The sequence below is a fragment of the Paroedura picta genome, chromosome 6 (assembly GCF_049243985.1).
Source record: "Paroedura picta isolate Pp20150507F chromosome 6, Ppicta_v3.0, whole genome shotgun sequence".
Lineage (NCBI taxonomy): Eukaryota > Metazoa > Chordata > Lepidosauria > Squamata > Gekkonidae > Paroedura > Paroedura picta.
This window is the reverse complement of record NC_135374.1, coordinates 41,950,841-41,974,033: the sequence shown is the minus strand read 5'-3', so window position 1 is coordinate 41,974,033 and position 23,193 is coordinate 41,950,841. Positions and strand designations below refer to the sequence as shown.

General features: G+C 42.1%; 1 protein-coding gene across 12 annotated transcripts in view; it reads left to right on the top strand.

Annotated features, from left to right (window-relative positions):
- POU2F1 (POU class 2 homeobox 1) overlaps nt 1-22,590 on the top strand; it is a 127,769-nt gene extending 105,179 nt beyond the window's left edge. For 9 of the 12 annotated variants that reach the window (XM_077342259.1, XM_077342261.1, XM_077342263.1 and 6 more), the window contains 6 exons: nt 256-435; nt 1,270-1,375; nt 5,475-5,612; nt 6,785-7,130; nt 8,472-8,560; nt 9,165-22,590. In XM_077342259.1, coding sequence (XP_077198374.1) covers nt 256-435; nt 1,270-1,375; nt 5,475-5,612; nt 6,785-7,130; nt 8,472-8,560; nt 9,165-9,496 — 1,191 coding nt within the window. In that variant the 3' untranslated portion in view covers nt 9,497-22,590. The remainder of the gene's footprint in view (nt 1-255; nt 436-1,269; nt 1,376-5,474; nt 5,613-6,784; nt 7,131-8,471; nt 8,561-9,164) is intronic. The other 3 variants (XM_077342265.1, XM_077342264.1, XM_077342266.1) reach the window with 1 other exon arrangement.
- Nucleotides 22,591-23,193: the final 603 nt, after the last annotated feature.

Here is a 23,193-nt window from a genome sequence, read left to right as displayed (position 1 = left end):
GTAGGGCAGGGGTAGTCAACCTGTGGTCCTCCAGATGTCCGTGGACTACAATTCCCATGAGCACCTGTCAGCATTTTCTGGCAGGGGCTCATGGGAATTGTAGTCCATGAACATCTGGAGGACCACAGGTTGACTACCCCTAATGTAGGGTATTCTTATGTTGAGTTACTTCTGCTGTCTGCTTATGTGGGGAGCCATACATTGTACTTAGGTAGGCCAGAATGTTTTTTTATTTTCAAACTATTTCTCTTTCAGAACCAAAAGCCTACCTCGGAAGAGATCACCATGATAGCTGACCAGCTGAACATGGAGAAGGAGGTGATCCGCGTTTGGTTCTGTAACCGGCGCCAGAAAGAAAAACGGATCAACCCACCCAGTAGTGGTGGAACCAGCAGCTCACCCATCAAAGCAATTTTCTCTTGTCCAACTTCACTGGTAAGAATTTTAAAAAGCTGAAGATATCCAGCTGTCCAACTGTCAGTCTGATGTCAAAGGAAAATTTAGGATCTTGTTAGCACCAGTGGTTATGATTGCACTCCATATAGTATAGATTGCTCCTACTTTGTACAGGATGCATGAATCCGCACTCAGCCATGAAACCTACTGGAAGACCTTGAGTCAGCCTCTCTTGTCTCAGTGTAACCTTTCTTAAAGGACCTTTGTGAAGATACAATGGAAGACTGGTGAGCCTCTTGGATGGAGGGCAGGATAAAAACACTGAAACATCCAGCTTGATTAGCAATTGATTGATACTTCATTCAAGTCTCTCTCTTTCTAAAAATATTTGCTTTAGTACAACATACATGGGAGACAGGAGGGGGCAGTAACAAAACCTGTCAGTGCTGTTCAATAAGATGCATTTGGCAGCCTTTGCAGCTGTCAGTAAATAGGAAAACACTAAGGGCTGGACAATAACTAAAATCTCTGATCAGAAACTCTTGCAGTTTTCAATTTTTGTTTTAGATCAAAGTGAAGTCATGTTGGAGACTGGGCCATGCAGCGATGCTGGGAGAGGGCGGTTAACCCTTTTTTCACTCCATGGGACAAATAGCGATGGAGGATTTCAGTTGTGAAAACAGCTGAGTATATAGACAGCTCCTCTTCAAATACTGTTTCCTCACCCTGATTGTTGCCCTTCCCCTGCAACAGCTGCTTTGATGGGAAATTATAGGAGGAACTGTGTCTTGTCTGCTTTGACCCCAACGGTGAAGTCCATCTTTGACTTTGTTTCCTGGGTAAAGGTTTCAAATGTTCTGTTCTGACCTCTAGGTGGCAACAACACCAAGCCTTGTGACAAGTAGTGCAGCCACTACCCTGACTGTCAACCCCGTGCTCCCTCTAACCAGCGCTGCTGTAACGAGTTTGCCGGTCACAGGTAAGAGACCTAAAGCAGCATCAGCACAGAAGTTCTCGCTCCTACTTTTATGAACTATGGGCATTAGATGTAATTGAAAAAAACATCCCTGTGTGTGCGCAATATTGGTGATAGGGCACCAGTATTGCCTGGGTTTTGTGCATGTTCTTGGCCAGCTTGCAAAACTGAGGGAGTTTCATCTTTACAGCATAACTAAAGGCAAGAGACTTCATAGGTTGTAAATCAGCAGTTCTGGCTCAGAATCACCTTGCAGACATCTTGCATTCTTCCTTGCACATTTTTCTTCCAGTCTGCTTTTATGGGCCAGGACCAGGGATATGAGTTCTTCTCTTCCTGCTATTCATCCCTTCCTTCCCTCCTGGAAGATCTATAGGAAGAAGGAGAAAGGAACAAGGCAGGAAGGGATTTGCCCTTTTGTATGAGTTTCAATTCCTCTAGCATCACTTATTTAAGCCAACTAGACATTTCTGGAGTAGTCTGCAAAGTGGTGAGGGCAGGAGTTGTTGGGATTCTCTCTCTCACACACACACATCATGCTTTATTTTTTCTTCTATTGCTCTGTTATCAGTGTGATGGCTGTGGCTACATATCCATCAGCTACAAGGAGGTTTCCTGTCAAAATCCATTGTTGACAAGATGGCATCCTCCCATACCTTGCTGTGCTGTATGGTTCCCAAATTCTTTGGGTCTCACCAACTTTGCATGCTTTTGTAGGGCTCAGCAGGGGAGAAGCAGGCGTGCCCATCCTCTTTGGAGAGAAAACCATCCAAGGTTTCATTTAAGTCTTCCTGTCTGCCAGTTGCCTCTGCCACACTGTTCCTCAGAGAGAAGAGAAAGAGAAAAGGTGGAAAAGGGAGAGAAATGTGTGAAGAAAGGCACAAAGGAAAGGGAAGATAAGTTGACAGAAATGTGATAAGCAAGAAATAAAAGGTTCTTGTAGTTTATAGGGTGTTGACTCCTCAGAGCTCCTACTTGGAGCCCATACTTTCTGCTAAGGCAGGAAATTAACAATCAGTGGGTGAGTTCCACCCAACAAAACAACCTGATAACTTCCAAACTATGTTCTGATTCTTCCCTCAAGCTATAAAGAAAGTTAATTAATTAAAATATGATGACCAAGATGGTACTAATCGGAGGCTATGTATTCAGATAAAACTAAGTAGAATTTGGTGGCAGGGTGAATACCTCAGGATCACACCCCTCAACAGTTCTGATGGATGTACTCCTGAATGCGAGATAATGCACCTTCTGCCAGATTCTATTTTGACAGTAAGTGGAAATGCTTCTCTTTGCCTCTGGAATAGGACTCTGTCACTTGTTCTATCATCTCACTGTTTGAGTACTTAGTCTACATTTCTGCAGATCAGGATACCGTTCCTCTAAGTGCATTTGGAGATCATTTCACCCGCTAGACCCCACCTGGAAAGTATTCTTTCTTTACCCATCCTGTAGTGAAGAAATTCGTTAAGGGCTTCATCAAACTCCACCCACTCGTCATCCTGTTCCACTGTTGAATCTGCAGACCACTCAAAGAGCACTGACATTCTGCTTGAATAGAATGATACCTAAGCTGTGCACTCTAAATCGGCATGACATAGACATGAGCCATCAAAACCTTCCTATATTTGTCTGCTATTTTGGCCCTGACAGGGAATAGGATATCTTTTCATAGGGCTTTAGTCACTGTGAGATGGCATACCAGCCCTTTCCAGGAACTGTATGGAAGGGTTCCTCTTCAGTCTTCAGCTGTGAAGTATCCTGTTACCAGAACTCTGCAGGAGTACTACCTTCCTTCTTTGTGAGACAATAAGGCTTGGATGTCAGATTGTGTAAAGAAGGAAAACAGGTGGCTTACCTGTAATGGATGTTACTGGTCATCTGTTGCAGTTGTGTGATATGACTTCCTTCCACACAACAGGTACTTCTAATTTATGTACTTAGATATGTGCTGTTGAGTTGTGACCTACTTATGATGATCACAGCAAAGGGTTTCCAAGGCAAGTGAGAAGCAGAAGTGGTTTGCTATTGCCTTCCTTGGAGATTTCCCTTCCAAGTACCGACTCTACTTAGCTTCCAAGATCTAATGAGCTTGGGCTAGACCATGCTGCCTCCCTACCTCCCCCCAGCTCTTCCCTTGTGGTATTATTTTGGGGAAGCCATGACTATTCCCTTTAGTCATGCACAGTGATGCATGGGTTTGAAAGACAGAGACAGTTCCATGCCTAAAAGAGGTAACTCTTCAAGAGTTTCAAGTTGAGGTTTTGTCAAGACGTGGAGCCCATTTATGTAACTTCACAATAGACCACAAAAATACCTTGTTATGAGTAAACCTATCTTTGTGAGTTCAGAACAAGATAGCAGAAAGCAGCTGGTTAATTTGCTTAGACACTAATCATCAATAATGAAATGCCAGACTTTCCGAAGAAACTGGATTGCATAATATGTTAGTTGCAAGAAGGTAGTGAATTGCTGATTAAGAAACCATGATATTTAAAAATCAAGGGCTGGATCCTTACTTTTCCTTCTGCTTTTTACAATGTATTTGCTGGAGGAGTGGCTCTTGCTGTTGTCTAGGCTTCATCCATCCACCTTCATACCCTTTGTTAGATCCTTCTGCTGTTTTAGAGAAACTAGGTATGTTGTCTTCTGGTTGAGATATAAGGGTCAACCACTGGGTCAAAAGTTGGGCACTACACCCTTCTCTTTCTTTTGCTTCCTGATTTGGGAAAACCATCATTTGCTCTTGCATTCAGACTGCCAGACAAGCAAGTAGGGAGAGAATCCGTGAGGGTAAAAGGGAGCATCTAAGCCTCTGAGACCATCTGATGGCCTAGTTATGGGCCTGCTGTTTTGTCTAAAATGAACTTATGTATAGAAGCTCTAAAGTGTGAACATGGTAACATCTAATAATAATAATAATAATAATAATAGTCATAAGAATGGTGAAGCATAAAACTAAATTTTTAAACAGTTTCAGTTACAGATTCCATAATGGAAATATTTTCATTTAAAATTGCCAGCAAAGAGTTAGCAACTTCTACAATTATTGCTGAGTCCTACATGCTTAGTAGTTTTAGTCCAATGTTTCTCTTAAACACAGAGAGATCTCAGTTTCTTCGAATGTTCAGCTAAAGGGCAATGATATAGCAAACTTAAGACATTCCAAGAGTATGTGGTATAATGTGTCTCTCCTGAGAAGTAATCTTCAAAAAACTACCTCAAGTGAAGTTTGAGGGAAAGATGTTTAGGCGAGCAAATAGAAATGCTCGTTTTAACAGGTGTGCCTCCAAAATTTGGCGTTACAAGGACATGGTTTTGTATGTTAAAGGAATATCCCAGAAACAGGGGAACTATGTTAGAAGAACCTAATAACTGAGCATCCAGATTTTCTAATTTCTGTGAGGTTGATATCAATATAACCCCTTCTTCTTGCACACTAAGGGTTGAGATGTCCAGACGTATAATATGAAGTCAAGAGAGTAAGGATCACTCAAAAGGTTAATAATAACAATATCTATTTTATAGCCCACCTTTCCTAGTTGACTCAGGGCGGAAAACAAGACATATACAAGTAATTAATTTATTAACAGTTCTTAAATGCTTTAAATTAAAACATACTAAAATTATATTATTGAACTGCCTTCTGAAAAAAACTTATAAAGGAGTGCCCATTTGTGTTGGGGGGGTGGCGTTTTGTGGATACCACAGAGTTGTTCTGTGAGAAGGGAGGCCAGCCTTTCCATGATGTTGATTTACCCGCCTCAACCATAGCTCTGGTAAAACAGCTGATCTGCAGGCCCTCTGGAATTGTTGACTAAGGGATTATTAGCTTGTGATGATTTCCGTTTTATGGATCATTTTTGTGCTACTTATATTTTTTAATGGTTTCTTTGTGTGGATTCAGGTGGGTAGCAATTGTTGGTCTGAGGCAGTATAACAAAATTTGAGTCCAATGGCATCTTGTGAAACTTTGTTGGCTTAAGGCTTTGTTTTTTAATGTGGTTTTTAATTGTAAGCCCCCTGGAGCAGAACTCTTGAAGAGGCAGCATAGAAATATTATCTTTAACACATTTTGCTCCATTTAATATTTTGGAAACAGCCTCCTGGATGGAGACTGTCCAAGGCCCTGACTGTCCTATGCGCCTTCTGATTGGCCAGCCACCCTCAGGATTGCCCTCCACAAACCCAGAGAAGCCTGTGGCTGCCATTTGGCCACTGGACATCGCCAGGGAAGGAGGTCAGCATCAGGGGCCCCAGTCTGGGGGTGGGTGGCTGAGGGGCCTGCCTGCCTGCTGAAGAAGAAGAGTTGGTTCTTATATGCTGCTTTTCTCTCCCTGAAGAAGTCTCAAAGCGGCTTACATTCACCTTCCCTTTCCCCACAACAGGCACCCTGTGAGGGAGGGGAGGCTGAGAGAGCCCTGAGATTACTGAAGAAGGGTTGATTCTTATATGCCGCTTTTCTCTCCCTGAAGGAGTCTGAAAGCGGCTTACATTCACCTTCCCTTTCCTTTCCCCACAACAGGCACCCTGTGAGGGAGGGGAGGCTGAGAGAGCCCTGCAATTACTGCTCGTTCAGAACAGCTTTACCAGTGCTGTGGTAAAGTCACGCAGCTGGTTGCATGTTGAGGAGCATCGAATCAAACCTGGCTTACCAAATTAGAAGTCCGTGCTCCTAACCACTACACCAAGCTGGATCTCATGGCTTGCCTCCAGCGCGCCCGGCCTTCTGCGCTCGGTGTGGGGGAGGCGAGGGGGCTGCCTGGCCTGCCGGAGCCAAACCTTGAGAGGCTTGCCTTCAGCCCACCCGGCCTTCTGTGTGCTGGGGCTGCCCACACCTTGTGGAGTCGGCCTCTCCACCCGCATGCTGCCTCCCCCCCAAACCACCCCACTACCCTGCTAGCACCCACTGCATTGACAACTGCAGCAGGCTTTTTGACTGGTAACTAAATAAAGCCTTTGTATTTGCATATTGCTCAAACCCAAAATGTAATTGAACAGAGTGCACTTGCCTGTTAATGCTAATTAACATTGAGTGAAATGGCCCAGGGTGAAAAGTGGGTCTTTCCTTTGCTTGCAGTGTTCTGCCAAGTAGATTTGCTTAGGGTTGAAGTCTGAGGCCCCTCCCTGCCATTTTTCCTGGGAATATCTGCATGGCTTCTCTGATAGTGAGGTAGATCTCCTGTTTGTTCTGGTTGAAAATTCAGCCTCTTTCTGATAAATCCTTTTGCTTTAACTCCAGCCTGGTATCCAACCTTGGGCCTCCATCATTTGTAGAGGTCTGTGCTTTGCTTTGTGCTTTGCCCTTTCATTCCAGCAGGTCAACATCCTTTTGTGCATTTCATTAGATGTGGGTACAGGTCTCTCCCAAGCATGCCAGACCCTTTAATCTAATGAAAACAATCCTTTCAGGCACCACGGAAACCCTCCCCAACAACACAGCGACTGTGATTTCTACCGCTCCTCCAGCTTCCTCGGCAGTGACATCCCCCTCACTGAGTCCCTCTCCTTCTGCCTCTGCTTCCACTTCTGAGGCATCCAGTGCCAGTGAGACCAGCACAACACAGACAACCTCCACCCCCATGTCCTCAGCTCTTGGGACCAGCCAGGTGATGGTAACTGCTTCTGGTTTGCAAACGGCGGCGGCAGCTGCACTACAAGGAGCTGCGCAATTGCCTGCAAACGCAAGTCTTGCTGCCATGGCAGCAGCAGCGGGACTAAATCCAGGCTTGATGGCATCCTCACAGTTTGCAGCTGGGTAAGTATTTCCCCTTTAAAAACTTGTTCCATGTGAAAGTTGTTCACTTTGGGTCTTCCTCAAATGAAAAAGATAAAGCTTGAAAAAATAAAATGAGATGTGCTGACGTCTGAAAGCTCCTGAGGCTTTCTGTTGCTTTTTATTTTCTTTTTCTGATCTTTGAAATTCTAAGAGTTACTGTATGATGATATAAATGTAATTAAGGAGTAAGAGTCTTTTAAGTTTGATGGGGATATGTCAGCCAGCCGTGATGTGATGGTGGTGGTGAAAGCCATCAAGTCACAGCCAACTTATGTTGCAACCCCTTAGGGCAGTGGTCCCCAACCCCTGGTCTGGTGACCGGGACTGGTCCATGGATCAGTCGGCACTGGGCCATGGCTCCTCCTCGTCCTCCTCCCTGGCTGCTGCCTTGGGGGCTGCCCTGCCACTCTGCCGCTGGCTCACCTTTGGTGCTCTCCAGCAGCCACCATGGCTGGGGCTCCCTCTCAGAGTGGCACTGTGCAGCTGCTGCTGGCAGCACCCCCAGCGGGCGGCAGGAAGTCAGGGGCGCCGGCGGGAAATCAAATGGAGCAGGGGCCAAGCGGCGGCAGTGACGTCCTTCGGCAAAAGACTACCCCCCCCCCCGGGCCTCAGTAAAATTGTCAAGGGTTGACCAGTCCCCAGTGATAAAAAGGTTGGGGACCACTGCCTTAGGGTTCTCAAGGCAAGAGACATTCAGAGGTAGTTTGCCATTGCCTGCGTTTGTGTGTGTCATGACCTTCGACTTCCTTGGTGCCCCCCCCCAAAAAAAAGCCAACCCTGCTTAGCTTCCAAGGCCTGATGAGATCAGGCTAGCCTGGGTCATCCAAATCAGATAGTTGAAGAAGAAAGAATCCACAAGTCATTGTGTGATCTTCCTGGTTCTCCACTCATGCACAAAGTCATTAGTTCTAGATTTGTAGCAAATGCAAACCATAGGTAGCCATGCTATCCATAATGACAAACTGCTGTTTACAGTTGCCTTACATCCAAATATTCCAAACTTTCTCATTTCCAGTTTGGAATCTGGTTTTCAGAACAGACACAGATGATAGCTTGCTGACCTGTATACTTTTTTGTGCTTGAGGGAAAAAGATTATATAAGTAAATCCAATAACCTTTTCTTGTAGGGCCAAGGCTTGGTCTACTTAACCAAGTCACAGAGTACTGTGAGGGTCTTTCTAAATCACTGATAAATTTGAAGGGAAATAGTTTGGTCTTCAAGTCCTGTCTTTGTAGACTAATATGTGTATTGTGTCTCAAGCAGCCCATCTGAGAATTATTCGGTCCATCTTGTTTTTGTTTCCTCTTCTGGAATTCCAGGGGTGCCTTACTCAGTCTCAACCCAGGGACACTAGGCGGTGCTCTCAGCCCAGCTCTGATGAGTAACAGTACACTGGCAACTATTCAAGGTTAGTAGACTGCAGCTGACTTCACATCTCTGTTCATTTGTCTTTTTCCCATGAAGAAGACTGAAATTCTGAGTGCTACACTATACTGTAACATTCTTAGGCTTAATCTACAATGATTTTCCAAGAGGAGGGTGATGATGAATTGGGGGTGACCACTTAGCAACACTTCTTAGCAAAGCAGTGCGATTTAAATGAGGACTTCCTCGGTCATTGCATATTCTATATTCTAGATATAGCAGTGTTTCTAAAGGACCAACCAGGTAGTTAAATGATCAGATTATCACATCACTTATGTGTTCAAAGCTGGATAACCTGTTATCTTAGAACAGTTCTGGGGAAGGGAGTCTAATGATTTAAAGCACTGTTAGGGCCGCTAAAAATCCAACTTTACCTGTTCTTTACTTAACATTTTCATAGTATCTGAATGGGCTTCTACAGCAAATTCTCTTTGTCATAGGATAAAAACCTGTGTCTCAAGACTATAGGTTCACTTTGCATAGACACAAGCTTTGCATTTGTATCAGCAGTAGATCTTTCAGAATACAGCAAAGCACAGTTCCTTTTTGAGCAGCCCAAGCTAATGTTGTCTCCTTTGTCCTCTTAGCTCTTGCATCCGGTGGCACTCTTCCAATAACATCACTGGACGCAACTGGAAACTTGGTATTTGCTAATGCCGGAGGTACCCCCAACATCGTGACTGCCCCCCTGTTCCTGAACCCGCAGAACCTGTCACTGCTCACCAGCAACCCCGTTAGCTTGGTCTCTGCGGCTGCAGCCTCCGCGGGGGCCTCTGGACCAGTCGCCAGCCTTCACGCCACCTCCACCTCAGCAGAGTCTATCCAGAACTCTCTCTTCACAGTGGCCTCCGCCAGCGGAGCCGCCGCCTCCTCCTCTTCCTCCTCCTCCACCACCACTACTGCCTCCAAGGCGCAGTGAGCGGGGCCGAGCTGCACTGCCCCGTGCCCCTGAGAGCGGCTGCTGGCTGGGGTTGTGAACTGCAGAAGGTGATTGGCTTCCTCTCGCCACGTTGCTGGGGACAAGGGAGAGAAAGGAAAAAGGCAAGAGAAGGAAGAGAAGAAAAAGGAACAGGAAGGATTTGAAACTGGGACAGACATTTGCCTAATTTTATAATAAACTCTGTCTTTTCAGGATTGCTTCATTGATTGGAGAACTTTCTAACCAAAAATGTAAAAAAAAACAAAAACAAAAAAAGGACTACTTATCATTTCCAGCAGTTTCAATGGCAAGTTAAGGTGGGTTATCAACTCAAACATAGGAATGGGATTTCTTTTTTTCTTTTTGAACTAAATATCTTTTTTTTTATTATCATTTATTGGTCTGTTGTACAGGCCATAATGTCATACAAGGTGTTTATAATCTTATCAATCGTGTTGGGGGTTCCTTTCTTAACTGGTACAATTTAGGCAGGCCTGTATTACTGATGTATCTCTTTATGATTATTATTATTATTTTTATATATATATCTATATATATATCTATATATATATAGTTTGGACGCATTTGTCTTTGCTCCTCGATCATTTTTAGTGAGCTCCCATGCCATGCGGAGGGGAGAGAGGGGAGCATGTGAATGTCTTGCTGCCCTGTCTTTTGCAAATGTGTGTTCCATGGCTGGTATGTTTTTGGGACTCTTTCAGAGGTGTTTGGAAAGGCTTTTGCCACTTGTGTGGGCAACGAAGTGAACATGCAGAGGGTAATGTGCAAAGATAGTCCATGCACGTGAGGTGGGAGTTCTGACTGGACAGCCGCTTGCTCAGCATATGTGGGCCAAATCTAGCTCTCATTTGCACGTCTTTGGCTCCTGTTGATGCCAAGGGAGAAGGATTTGGCCCTGTAGAGTCTATCTTCAGCACCAGTGTTGGTAGCTCTCATATCTCACCATAGCATGGAAATTGCCACTTTACAACTTTGGAAATATATTTGTTATTTACTTTCTCAGGAGGCTGCTTGTATATTGATGATAAAGTATATGCATCCATGTAACCTTCCACTTGGCTGGCTGTTTGGCATAGGATTTCTATGGTGGTTTTTCCTATACAGTTGCATTGAAAGTATTTTTAGCTTGGGATCTTTCTATCCACAAGTAAACTGGGTCAGGTGGAAAGAAAGTACCATTTTTATGCCAACACAGCTGTAAAAAAGCAGCCTTTAATTCTTACTGCATTATACATGGTGTTCTTTGACACTTGTTTGCTGCTGTGGAAATAGATGGTAAGGAATCATCAAAAACCTGGCCAGCCTGCTTGTGGGAGAGAGCAACTGTCTTTCTGGTGAACACTGGCATGTTGCATGTATTTTGCAATATTTCATACTGTCTCTGGGTGGTGAGGCTGCTGGCTCAATCACTTGTGGCAGAAAATGCTTCTACTAGAGGGAAAAATATGTTTCCAAGCAACACAAAGAGTGGCATTTTAGCAAACAGCTGCTAACAGGGGAGGAAGAGACAGAGATTAAGCACAGTTTTGTTATCTGACTGTTAAGTATGAATCAGAACCTTTGAAAATGATATTGGGTTTGGTATGGAACTTGTTTGTCCTTTGAGCTGAATTGGAAAGGGATCTGCAGGGAGGGGCCACTGCCCAGTGGTTTGTTTCACTAAAGGTGGTGGAAATGGAGTTCCAAAGTAGCGAGCTCATGTCATTGTATTTCATTCCCTACCAAAGTGATTCTTCAAGGTCTCACCACCTGATACCAGAAAGGCAACAACCCATTCTCAATGCCTTTGCTGTCTGGTGGCCCCATTCATGAGCCTTGCATTAATGCACAAATCTTTGTCTCTTTTTCCCCCCACCCATCAAGCTGTTTTGCTCTTTGTTCATCTCTGAAACTTCAGCTTCCCGTTTCACAAGCTACTTAAAATGACAAAATTCTTCCTAAACCTTTTTTTTTTAAAGAAAAAACTTGTGAACTGCAAACAGGGAAATGAGCAAATGTCCGTCCACCGTCTTTAATGTGTGTTTTGATTTTTTTAATGTTTTATTTTTTTTAAAACTAAGCTTGAACCAAAGTCAATTTCTAGCAAGCTGCTGTACTAATGGACTAGTTTGTATAAGTGCAGTTCAGATGCAGAGAGGTGATAGATGCTACTGACAATTTCTTTTTCTTTTTTTATTTTATATAAAAATTGCTGCTTGTTTTGATCTTTTCAGGGGGGAGGGGGTTGGTCTTTTGTATATCCTCGGGGCGGACAAACTCTTTAACGTGATTATCTAATTTCCGTGCTTTGGCATGTAAATAGAATGGCCATGGCAGATGGTTACTAATCCAACTGATCCCACATTCTCTTTCAGAATTTGGCTCATTATAAATACTGTGGTGTGACTGTCTCCATGACTTCAGTCTCAGCGAAAAAGTATAGGGCTACAAATAATACTGTGTGTTAAGAGATTTAGTGGCTCAACGCAGCAGCTTGGAGCAGTTAGTTGGATGTATGAAAGAAAAGCAGAGGAGGGACAGGTCCCTACCACGTTGGTCTAGGGGTGCATAGTGTTGACTGATTTCTACCAAAGGAAATACCAATCACATGAATTGTTTTGTCCAGAGAAATAAGACCTAAATACCATTCTGTTCTCCAGAGTAGCACATACAGGTTTTAATAGGCAGAGAGGATGGTGGTAAGTTCTGAACTGTAGTGTTTCATTCAGCTGTAGATTTTAAGGTGTCAAGCAGGGAGGCCTTTAAGTGCAAAAATAGTGAAAATGTGGGTCTTTAAACTGTCATCATACTTCTCTTCAGGGTTTAGAGAAGGTGCATGTTCCATCCTTTGGCAAGAGTTGCTTATTCTCATGGCTTATGGTTAACGCGTAGATGTCTGGAACACTAATACAGCTTAGTTGATGGCTATAAAAACTTGTCCTAGTGTTGCGCTACCCACATAATGTCCATGTGAACTCCTTTCAAGCCTTTTTCTCTTTTTTTGTCATTGTATTATGCTCAAGCAGAGGCTGTACTCCTGGAAGATTTCATAATCGGCCAAATTGGAATTTCATATCAATATGATAAATTGAAAACTAAAAAACTTGCCCATAGATGCTTTGGTTGAAATAGATTCATTTCATGTCACATGCTCTGTTCTTTTTCTGTTTTATGATCCCATAATATTGATTATAACCTTCTCCCAATATCGCAGAGATAACTGCCACTAATCCTTCTTGACTTTGGTCATACACATTAATAAGAATGGATGCATATGCAAAAATGAATGCATAGGCATTACTACATATTCTGGAGAGAGAATGGCTTCTGGCTTTTTTGATATAGTTAAAGTACTTATGATTTGATTGTGATTACAGAACAAAATTAGAAACGGATAATTTAAGAGTCTGATAAACTAAGTGCTGAAGTAAAAATCGGTTGTTGTTTTGTTTTAGCAACATTAGAAGGAATAAGCTTTGAAATAGTAGCAGCAACCTTCTTGGCAGTCACTATAGAGTGCAATTCTTATAATCCAAAATACTGTATCACATGGGTGGGTTGACTAAAAATGATTCTGATTTTCAGGGCTAAGTTTCATTAATAGGTGGAAATAATTTCAGCATTTCAATATTCTGTCTATAATATGTTGTATATTTTTTTAATTTTCATTTTTGGAATACGGGGTTTTCAGCTATGGCACTCATTTCATGCACACTTTCAGGTCTAGTTTCAAAAGCCGGAGTGAAAAATGTCTTTGCATGGATGGAAAAGTCGGAATAGGCCAGTTTAGATACTTTCTCGAAATAAGGGAGTTGTTGCCTGAGCTGCATACATGCTAAATGTAGAGTGGAAATTCATAACATGCACCCTGTCTTCATGAACCTGTTACTAAAATCCAAAAATCTTGTTTTACAAGTGTGACTATATGCTACCTGTTGTGTATTCCCGTGTATGATGTGCACATGACATCAGACAGGGCTTTAGTTAAAAGGATGCTTTGTTGGGCAGCTGAATTATAGTACTCTTAGGAGACATACATTAGCCTTTTGGTTGCATGTTAAGGCTTATGCTGATAGTGAGGTATCTCTGAATATAATTTTTTATGTCTCTGTTCTGCCATCTTAGTACATCTGAAGTTGCATTTTTGGCACATAGCCATGAAGTCAGGCTTGTAGGCAGATCAGCAACGTCTGTCAGGATCTCCAGGCAGTTTGTAGTAGCTAAGTGTTCACAAAATTGCTCACGCTGCTGAGCTGGGCCAAAACTGGCAGTTACATCAAGCCAGGAGGGGCTTCATTGGCCCCTTAAATCATCTTATTATGTGCCCTATACTCTCTAGTAATGAGTAGCAATGGTGATCAGCACCTGGCTCTGCCTGCAGGCTTCAATAAGGAACAAGGTGCCTGTGCCTTGCCGCCACCAGTGACTTTCATGCTACATAGAAAATTCATAATAGCACTAAGCATACTTCCTGATGGACCTCAAATCTGTTTTTCAATTCTGTTGAGTTTTATAAGGCAACTGTGTGCCGTTCCCTATTGGTCCCTCATGCTTTAAGGAGAACCCACTTCAAAAGCTCCAATTACATAGATGAAAAACAAATCTAAATGTTAACATAACCTGCAGCAAAAAGTTACACAGATTTACTTGGAAGTAAATTTTGATGGAGATTAATTCTGTGTACCTAAAGAATGGACTGGGATTAAATTAGCAGCTTGCCTTGCAGATGTTGAGATTTTTGATCCAGAATCATTTCTGACTGACATGTTCCAAAAAGATGCTTTGTCGTAGCTCTAATATATGTAGAAATACCATTGCACTGTATACCAAAATATGACAGCAGTGAGATAGCTATAAGGGCAAATGTAGACATGCCTCTTCTGATTTTTCAGTTTTTTCACTACCACCTACATAGGCATATGTGTAAGGTGGTCATTCCCCTGGCATTCCATGATCATTAACCATGGCACGGTGGGGTCACAGACTTCTCCTGTCTACAGAGCAAATTTCCCCATATTGCCATTAACCATGGTTTGAGCAGCTGGTTGACAACCTCAGTGAGCATTAACTATGTTTTCGGTCAATGCCAGTATTTAAGTTTGATGGCGGAATATATACTGAAGTGTGATCCCACAGTCTCTTCTTGTTCGTGTGTGTTTAAGGAATTGGGAACATTATCTGTGCAACTGCTTTTCAGTGGTAAGGTTGTCTCATGTGTGAGCCCGTGGACATGGTAAAGGGTAAGATGCCTAAGAGAAAACATAATTTTATTGTGGTGCATGCGGGTCATGTCACATCTTGTGGTAATACTTAGATTAGATGACCTCTGTTGGAAACAAAGACCTATCTGTCTGCTTTAATATATGAAGCAGCTCTGAATGTTGAAACCTCCCAAACAGAATCAGTTCCTAAAACTGAAACTTTTAAAACTTGAGTTTTAAAGGGGAGACTATTGTTCCCCAAATTGCTGCATTCATGAAACATTTTAGAACACATTTAAAATGCTTCTAATGGACAGTTCAACCAAAGATGCTATCTGTTGGCTGCAGATATAAGAACGAACAGAGGAAAGATGTTGATGAATTTACCATTCCCAGGCACCAGGCCTAAAAGTGCATTGTTGCCTTATCCCTCTTTGCTTTCCCAGTTTCCCAGTGTAAGGGAAAGTTAGATGACACAAAAATAGTCTTACTTTTCATCATTGTTCATTTTTTTCTTTGCATTCTGAAAACCTAAAGAATGTAGACTTTTCATTACAGCTTGTGTTTCATCCACTCTCACATTGTCTGTTAGTGTGATCACATATGTAAAATTTGCATGTCCTTTGAAATGTTGCCTGATCACTATTCTAGCCAGAGCTGAACATTGAAGGTTTGTTTCATTGAGACTATTTCCCCACTGTGAACTTCACTGCCCCAGCTCCCATGTGGAAGCACAAATCCAGGGTAGACGAGGTGCACTGGGACAAATGCTCCCATTGTACAGCAGCAGGAAGAGATTCCCAAGTTCATATTCCAGCCTGTAGCCCGGCACAAAGCTTCTGGTGCGGAAACGGTCTGAGTAGACATTGAGCCTGTACTCCAAACGGAACTAAGGCCAGATATGATATCATGGTTAGCACTTAGGAAGATCCCATGATTTTTGTGTGAGAAATTGATGAGTATGATTCAGTCAGAATCTAGTAGACATGTTGCTGTTTTTAATTGGAATATGTTCTCAGGTGGTGGTGGTGGTTGTTTTTTTAATTATCCTGCCTCCCTAAAAGTGCTACATTGCTTTGGATTTATCCTGCCTCCCTAAAAGTGCTACATTGCTTTGGTCTATATAGATCTGTTTTGCTGGCAGTGGGGCTTTTCTCTGGGGCAAGGATCTTCCTGCAACAGGGGAAGGTTGTGTGTCAGCAGAACAGATCCTTAGGATCCCAAGCCGTAGAAAAGAAATATGAGTGTGAGCTCAAAAAAGAAAGTGTGTCTTTTGTCTCAACTACCTATAAATAGCTCTGAAGACTTGCTTATGAAGCCTTTCCTCCCTTTCAAATACAGTGATGGTTCCACTGTGGAGAAATGTCATGATTCAAAGTGCTGGGATGCTTAATTTTACCACCCTTTGTCTGCTTCTTGACCGGCTAGCCTGCAGTAAAATGGTGGTATTAGAGTTTGCCCTGTTGCTTTGGAAACGCACAAAGAAATAACTGTTTGCCATACAAATTTGTTACTTTTTACCTTACTAATTGCTCAACTCCAATTGTTCAATATGTTGCTAAGAAAAGCTACTAGTGTTCTTTTCAGTAACATTATAGTTGGTTGGCTTTGTCATATTGTGGACATTTTGTACACACATGCCTTTTTTAGATTCATACTATTAATTACCTTTAAAACGTACCCTGAGAAAATATCCCAAATAGAAATACTAATTCTCCTTTGCTTTTTGACTTGAACAGCTGATCTCTGATGTTAGGAGTATGTTTATACTCATGCTGTACGTGCCTACATGCACTTTTTGGAATATGAATTCTAAAAGGGTTCTAGAAGTTCATAACTGTAGATAGATATAAGTGGTTATAGAGTAAACACTACCAAAGGAGGAATCTGACTGGCTTATAATGGTTATCCATCCCTACTCAGGACTCATTACCCAATTTTTACAAAGTTACATTCTAATGTTTAAAGCAATACAGTCTTTGACATTCACCTGCATAGCTCTTGCTCCATGAACTGATTGGGCCAAATATATGTTGTCCAGGTCATTCTCTGTTGGTTTACGTGGTGAGAAACCCTTGAACATCTTGAATGGACTTTAGAATGAAATTCCTGTCTTACGTTAAGGATGAATTATAACACTGACCATGGAGCTAGTGCCAATTTATCCCTCTACCCATGTTTTCTGTAATTTTATTGATAACTGTGAGAGGGTTGCTGTACAGTTTGTAAACAGACAACTACGCAGATTTTATCAAAAGCCATTTCTGATCGAAAGGCTGATGGGAAATGAAACATGCACTCTGTCTATTTTTCTCTGGAGAATTGCACAAATTCACTATGTAACACTGAACAAATTTTGCTGTCATGATTGAAAGGAGCATCTTACTCAGTTGCAAAATCAAGTGAGAGTGGACCCAGTGTTGATTGGTTTCCCAGTCTTCTCCCATCATAAACCAAACCTTGAATAGATAGCTTGATTTTTGAAATTCATCAAAAAATTACCCCACTAATTTCCTTGAAATAGAATCCAGGACTATATACTGGTTCCTTTACAGGTGACAATATTCCTACATGGAGAGAATTGCCAGCTAAGAAGTTAATATAATGTGTTGTGCAAGTGAGTGTACCATGAGTATAGACAGGGATACTGCTGAATGACTGACGATAATCTTCCTCAGAACAAATTGTAATGTGTGAAGTAATGCTTGGGTCACACTGGAAGCAGCCTTATTTGAAAGAGCAAGAATGGCTTTTATTCACACAAACTGGCTTGGCTTTTTTGACAAATCTCTATTGCTAAAGCATTCCAACTTTTGCCCAAGCATTGGACTACACATAGCTGGGCTGAATATTGCTAAGGCTTTTTTTTTTTTTGGTAAGAAATATTTCAAAATCTTTGTCCCTCAGGAGCAAAATGGTGGCTTCTCCACTGGAATTCCAGGAGTCCCATTCCATCCTTTTTCATGTGTCCTTTTGTAAACAGAGTTGTGGGAACAGTGCTTTTGGTAGCAGCTGGCTTTCTGGCACCTTTGATAAAATACCTCAGCATAGCTTTAATATTGTTTGCAGAATGGAAAATCAGGAGAGAAACTTTATCCATAGTGGAGGCAATTCTAGCTATAGAGTTTAGTTGAACTATTTTAAAATCCTGGTAAGTGTTGTATGTATTTGCAATTCTGTGTTTTAATCTCATTATATGAGGGTGGGGGGAGTGAAAGCAGAGATAATTGGCTATGCTAGAAAGCAAACGCTGCTCGGGGGTTTTTTGCTGTTCGTTTGAGTTGAGGTTTTGGTGTGTGTTTTTAAATTTATTTCTCTCTTGCCAAAGGAAGCAACCTATTACTCATGAATTTGGAATTGATTAGGTGTCTTGTTTAATTGACAGCACACTACATAATTGCTTGCAGGTAACAGATCTGAGTTGCTGTATTGCTTTGGAGTCCTCTTTTATTTACATGGTCTCTGCCTCTCTGTCTTCTGCTGGCATACCATGACCATGATAAGGGTGTAAATACTGAGCAAAGGTGTGGTGTGCTTGGAGTGTGCATACGCGGCACCTGTGTAGCTGCTAGGGCTACAGTTGGGCTAAGACATTTAATTTTTGGAGAGGGAGGAAAATGTTTTGCATCTTGATCAAACTGGGAGAACAAAGTAAAACAGGTTCCTTTTATCCCCACTTGTGGTATAACTGAATGTAAGTGCTTGTTAATAGATGGAAATCTTTAAAATACTTCCTTTTCTAATAGCAATGTTAATCCTGTCTAGACCAAAAATTGCAGAAGAAAAACCAAAATGAAAGCTAACCTGCTCCTAGCACCTGAGTATAGTGTACCTGAGAAGAGATGAAGCACTTGGGAGTCAGTCTTCAGGAGAAAGGGTGATATTTTTTGCTAGATGGCTTCATTTTATTTGACCTTACTCTTTAGAGGGAGGTTGGGTCATTTTCCATAACTGTGCGTGGTTTGGATTTGGGATGGAAGTCCAGAGAGGTAATTTTATCTGCTCTCATCCTGACTCTAGAGCATCCCTTCTGAGACTACAGAGGAATGTAGAGGGTGTGGGTGTATGCATGTGTGTGTGTTATGTGTGGCATATTGCTTTAAAATTCAGAGCTTCAACAGGAGGGGAACCAAAGGCATTGTTCAGTCTTTGTCAGCTCTGCTGTTTTCAGAGTGTCTAAAGAGGAAAAGCTGGGCTGTTTTGGAGCATTGGCTTGGTGACTCTTTGAAGACCTTGTCTTGTGTTGGTTTTTCTACCTTTTTGCACAGAGTTGGCTTGATACCTATTTTGACCAGAGAATATGTTCAGTGCAGCAAGCTAGGTCAAAAGCTACTACATGGGAAAGGGGGAAACCATGGTATAAAACTCTTCCATCTTCTTGTTTGAATCCATTGAAATGTCCTGTGCAATGCCTTTCTCTGCTCATGGTGGAAAAGCCTCAAGGCTTCTTTCTGTACGGAATAGCCTTGCACATTGCCACATGGGCATCCATCAGTTAAGCCTAGCATGCTTGTGTGAAGAAAGGGAGAGGGTAAGTATATATTTGATGTCCAGCTACTCTTCCTCTGGAAATCAGCTGGATTGCAGAACTTCACTGAAAGCTTTACTAATAGACTTGTTGTTCAGACATTATGTAAGTGGTATTAATATTGTGTGATTTTTCTAAGAACTAGGTAGATTTATAGGTAGGTAATAGGCAAATGGAAAATGACTTCTCAAAGATAAGAGCACTTGGAACAAAGGATGTGGAAAACAAGGTGTGCTTTTAGGGAGAACAAATATGAGGAAGGAAATGAAACCAACCTTTGGGAGGTGGGATGGTAAAAGAACGAGCTTTAGTCCAGTGGGGACAGCTGGAATGTTGCGTCTGTTTGGATTATTTCCTCTCTTCACCTTTCTGTGGACAAAAGATTGACAACCGTCTGTTGTGGATTCTTCTTCCAAATATTATAAATTCTGGTCCTCCTCCATGGTCATCTTTCTCCCTAAACATCAGGGGGAAGTCACCAAAATAATACACTTCTCAAAGAATTTCTAGCTACAGCTTACTTCACTCGCCAGGAGACTGAGCTGAATACCACTGGTGATAAGAATGCTACGGGTGAATACAAGTTTGTGTTGCATATTTAAATCTATTTACTAAACCAAGCAAGGTCCTAAATGGCAATAGCCTTTAAATGAGAGGATCAGGATTTGTGGACCTGTTTCTGTAGGTGAATTGAAGGGAGAAACCACAGCAGACATCCATATGCTGATCTGAGTATCCTTTCTGATTGTTTGAAGCATCTGGGGTCTTTCTCTGAAGTCCAGGAAGAGGCCAAGTGTCAATGCATCTGAGAGCATTGTAAAACTCCAGCTAATAATACAGTTTCCCTCCTCTTCTTGCATCCCCCCGCCCCCACCAATGTTGTCGTTCCATTTCCTTCTTCTGTGGTAGTATCTAAGACTAGGGTGTGAGTAGGTGTCGGGTGTTTATCCGCCACAGGTACGGGAGCTGTTGTATACCTCATTTCTAACTCTTAACTGAGTAACTTGCTTTAACTTTCTCCAAACCCTACAGAGTTGCCAAGTCTGCCCTCCCTCCCTTGCTAAACGTTGAACTTTGGCGTATAGCATTCCGTGACCTGCAACCCGGGGAGAGACCCCCTAAAGCCTCTGAATGTTGCTGCTTAAAAGCTACTGCAAACTGAGGGCAAATTGCAATCTTATATTTCTTTTGGTTACCAGGGGTCCTCTCATGGTCTGTGAATACCCATCTCCACACCCCACTCTGCGCATGAAACCTGTATGCTGCCTTCTCCCTCTCCGCTGGTGAGATGTCAGGGCTATAATGTACTGCAGGGTCAAGGCATGACCCTGAGGGCTCCTCTCAGCCAAGTGCTACATGCATATTGCTCAAAACTTTTTTTTTCTTTTGCCAGACTCTTCCCATATTTAATGTTTTCCATTTATTATTTGACAATCTTGTTATTCTCCCTCTAGGGTAACCGGAAGCTGCAACCCTGATCCTTTCACTGTTTTACTTTGAATGTAGTTTCCCCCTCCCCTTCAAAAAGAGATGCTTTGCCAGGTCACGGCACACTGCTATATGCTGAGGGGGTTTCTTTGCTTTGTTTTGTTCTTTTAAAATTTCCAGCCAAAACCAAAGATTTCCTAATGATTGTATAAACTCAAAACAAACAAACAAACCAAAGACAAAGGGGCGTCTTCAGCACCAATCATATCTGGGAGGCCAGCCAGTGTGGCTATGGCGGAAGTAGAACTCAGGTGGTTTCCTGCCTTCCAGTTTGGACTGGCTTGGTCCATTGCAATGTGGATCCCAACCAGCAAGGTGACCCCCATCCCATCCTATGCTTAACTTGTTTGGGACACCAAGTTCTTTTGAGCTCCCCGGATCCAAAGGTGCATAGCCATTGGGAGGAAAGGAGCTGGATGGAAAGGTGATGGGACTCCACGGATTGATTGTGAAGCTGAAGACACTGGTGCATGATTGGCTGCTCTGGTGGGTGCTTTTAACCCTTTGGGAGCTGGGTGATATTGATTAATACACGCTGAGGTGCACTTCTGAGCTTTCCCCCCTGCCACTGCTTGGAAGAGGCTGTCCTGTTGTGAGAAATCTCTGAAAAAAAGTACTCTTTTTTTCTTTCTTTTTGGTCCTTTCTTTTCGCAGCACCACTGTGCAACTATGCATTGTATTTCTCAACCTTTTGTGGTAGGTAGATGCCTATGACTTTTTAAACTTTGGGGGAGGGAGGGTTGCCAATGAAGGAACTTTTTACACAGATCTTTTAAATCTCAGTTGATTAGGGGGTGTTTGGTTTTAGGGTCATACAAGCTCTATCCCAAAGCAAAATCCAAATGTTGTTAATATTAGCCTGATGCAGATACCAAAGATAATTTCTTTCCTGCAGAACCTTAGACTTGTGTATTAAGTACGATTACCCAGCACTTGCATTAGTCTAACCTCAGTAATTCCAAAGCTTAGATGTATATTTTGGTATATTTCTGGGATATTAAAAATGTCGTTTAAATTCTTGTTTGTTTCAGTGTAATGCTCTTAAAGTCATAGCATGGAGATAACTGAATTGTCTTATTCTTAGTAGTTTCAAATAATAGTATTTTTGTATGTTTTGGGTGTGTCTATGTATGTATTAACACAACAGTTTTCACTGCCTAGGTGTTCATAATTGAAAAAGAAGTGTACATAATCTAATTTCCACCAGATTGTCAATTTAGATTGCATTTCTCTGATTGCCATTCCCAAGAGGGAGTCTTTTTCAAAGAGACAGCACCTTTGTAAAGATAAAACTGTACTTTCCCCCTCCCTTAATGGCACAGTGCTCTAGAAGCTCCATCAGTGTATTCCAAAGATGAAGTATGAGAAGAAAAATAAAATATGTTTTGCCAGCAGAGGAGTAGTTTGGAAGACTGATTATCTGGGAGAGATACCGGTTCTCTCCAGTGCAAATTAATTTGAGATCAAGGTGTTAACTGTGTTATTAACTTGGCTTTTTTCCTTGCTCAGAGCCTTCTTATCCTCTCAGGAGTACAACTTAGTTCACTTCAACATATGTCATCTACTAGTGATATTCTGATTAGATGTGTTCTTGTGTAACTTTGAGTCTGAGAACTGTAAAGCCATATTCTAAAACTTGGCATGTCTCCAAAATGGGGGTGAAAATGATGCTGTCTCTTTAAAAATATTTTCTCCTCCCCCCCCCAGATGGTTGCGGGCATTGAGAGATTGTATAGATTACAGTGAATCAGGATGAAATGGTAGATTTTGTGTAGATGCATTTGTCTGCTGTAATTTTTATATATATAAAACTTACTGTAACTGTACAGTTCATCTCTGTTGTAAACATCATTAAACCATTTTTCCAAGTGTTTTAACATGCATGCACTTGTTTGTTGTTTTTAAGTAAATGTTAGTCTTGGCTAAAAGGAAATGGCAGACCCCTATTGTCTTTCCTCTTCTCTGCCTTAAAACCCCACTGATCTAGGGCTTGGAGGCCTTTTGCCCTTACTTGCCACCAGTTACGGCCCATTCCAAGGCAGGATTCCTCCATAACCATAGGCAGTAAAACCAGGTAAACCTATTTGTTCTCTTTCTTAGTGCAAGCTCTGATTTCAAACCATGCGTATGGTACTGGTTTTAATTTATGATGCTGGCTTCCCTGTGTTTCAGCTTCCAGGTCATAACATTCATCATATTAACATGCATAATTAGCATGTTTCTTATTTATATAGACAAAATAGAATAACCTAATAACTACCTTTCCTGAATAACGTACTATTCCTGTGTTCTTGTCTTGAGAGGCAGCATGGAGCAATGGTTAAAGAGCGGTGGCTTCTAAAATGGAGAACCAGTTTAGATTCCCACTCCTCCACATGCAGCCTTGGGCTAGTCATAGCTTTTTTATAGCTGTTCTAACAGAGCAGTTCTCTCAGAGCTTTCTCAGCTCCACCTACTTCTCAGGGTGTCTGTTGTGGGGA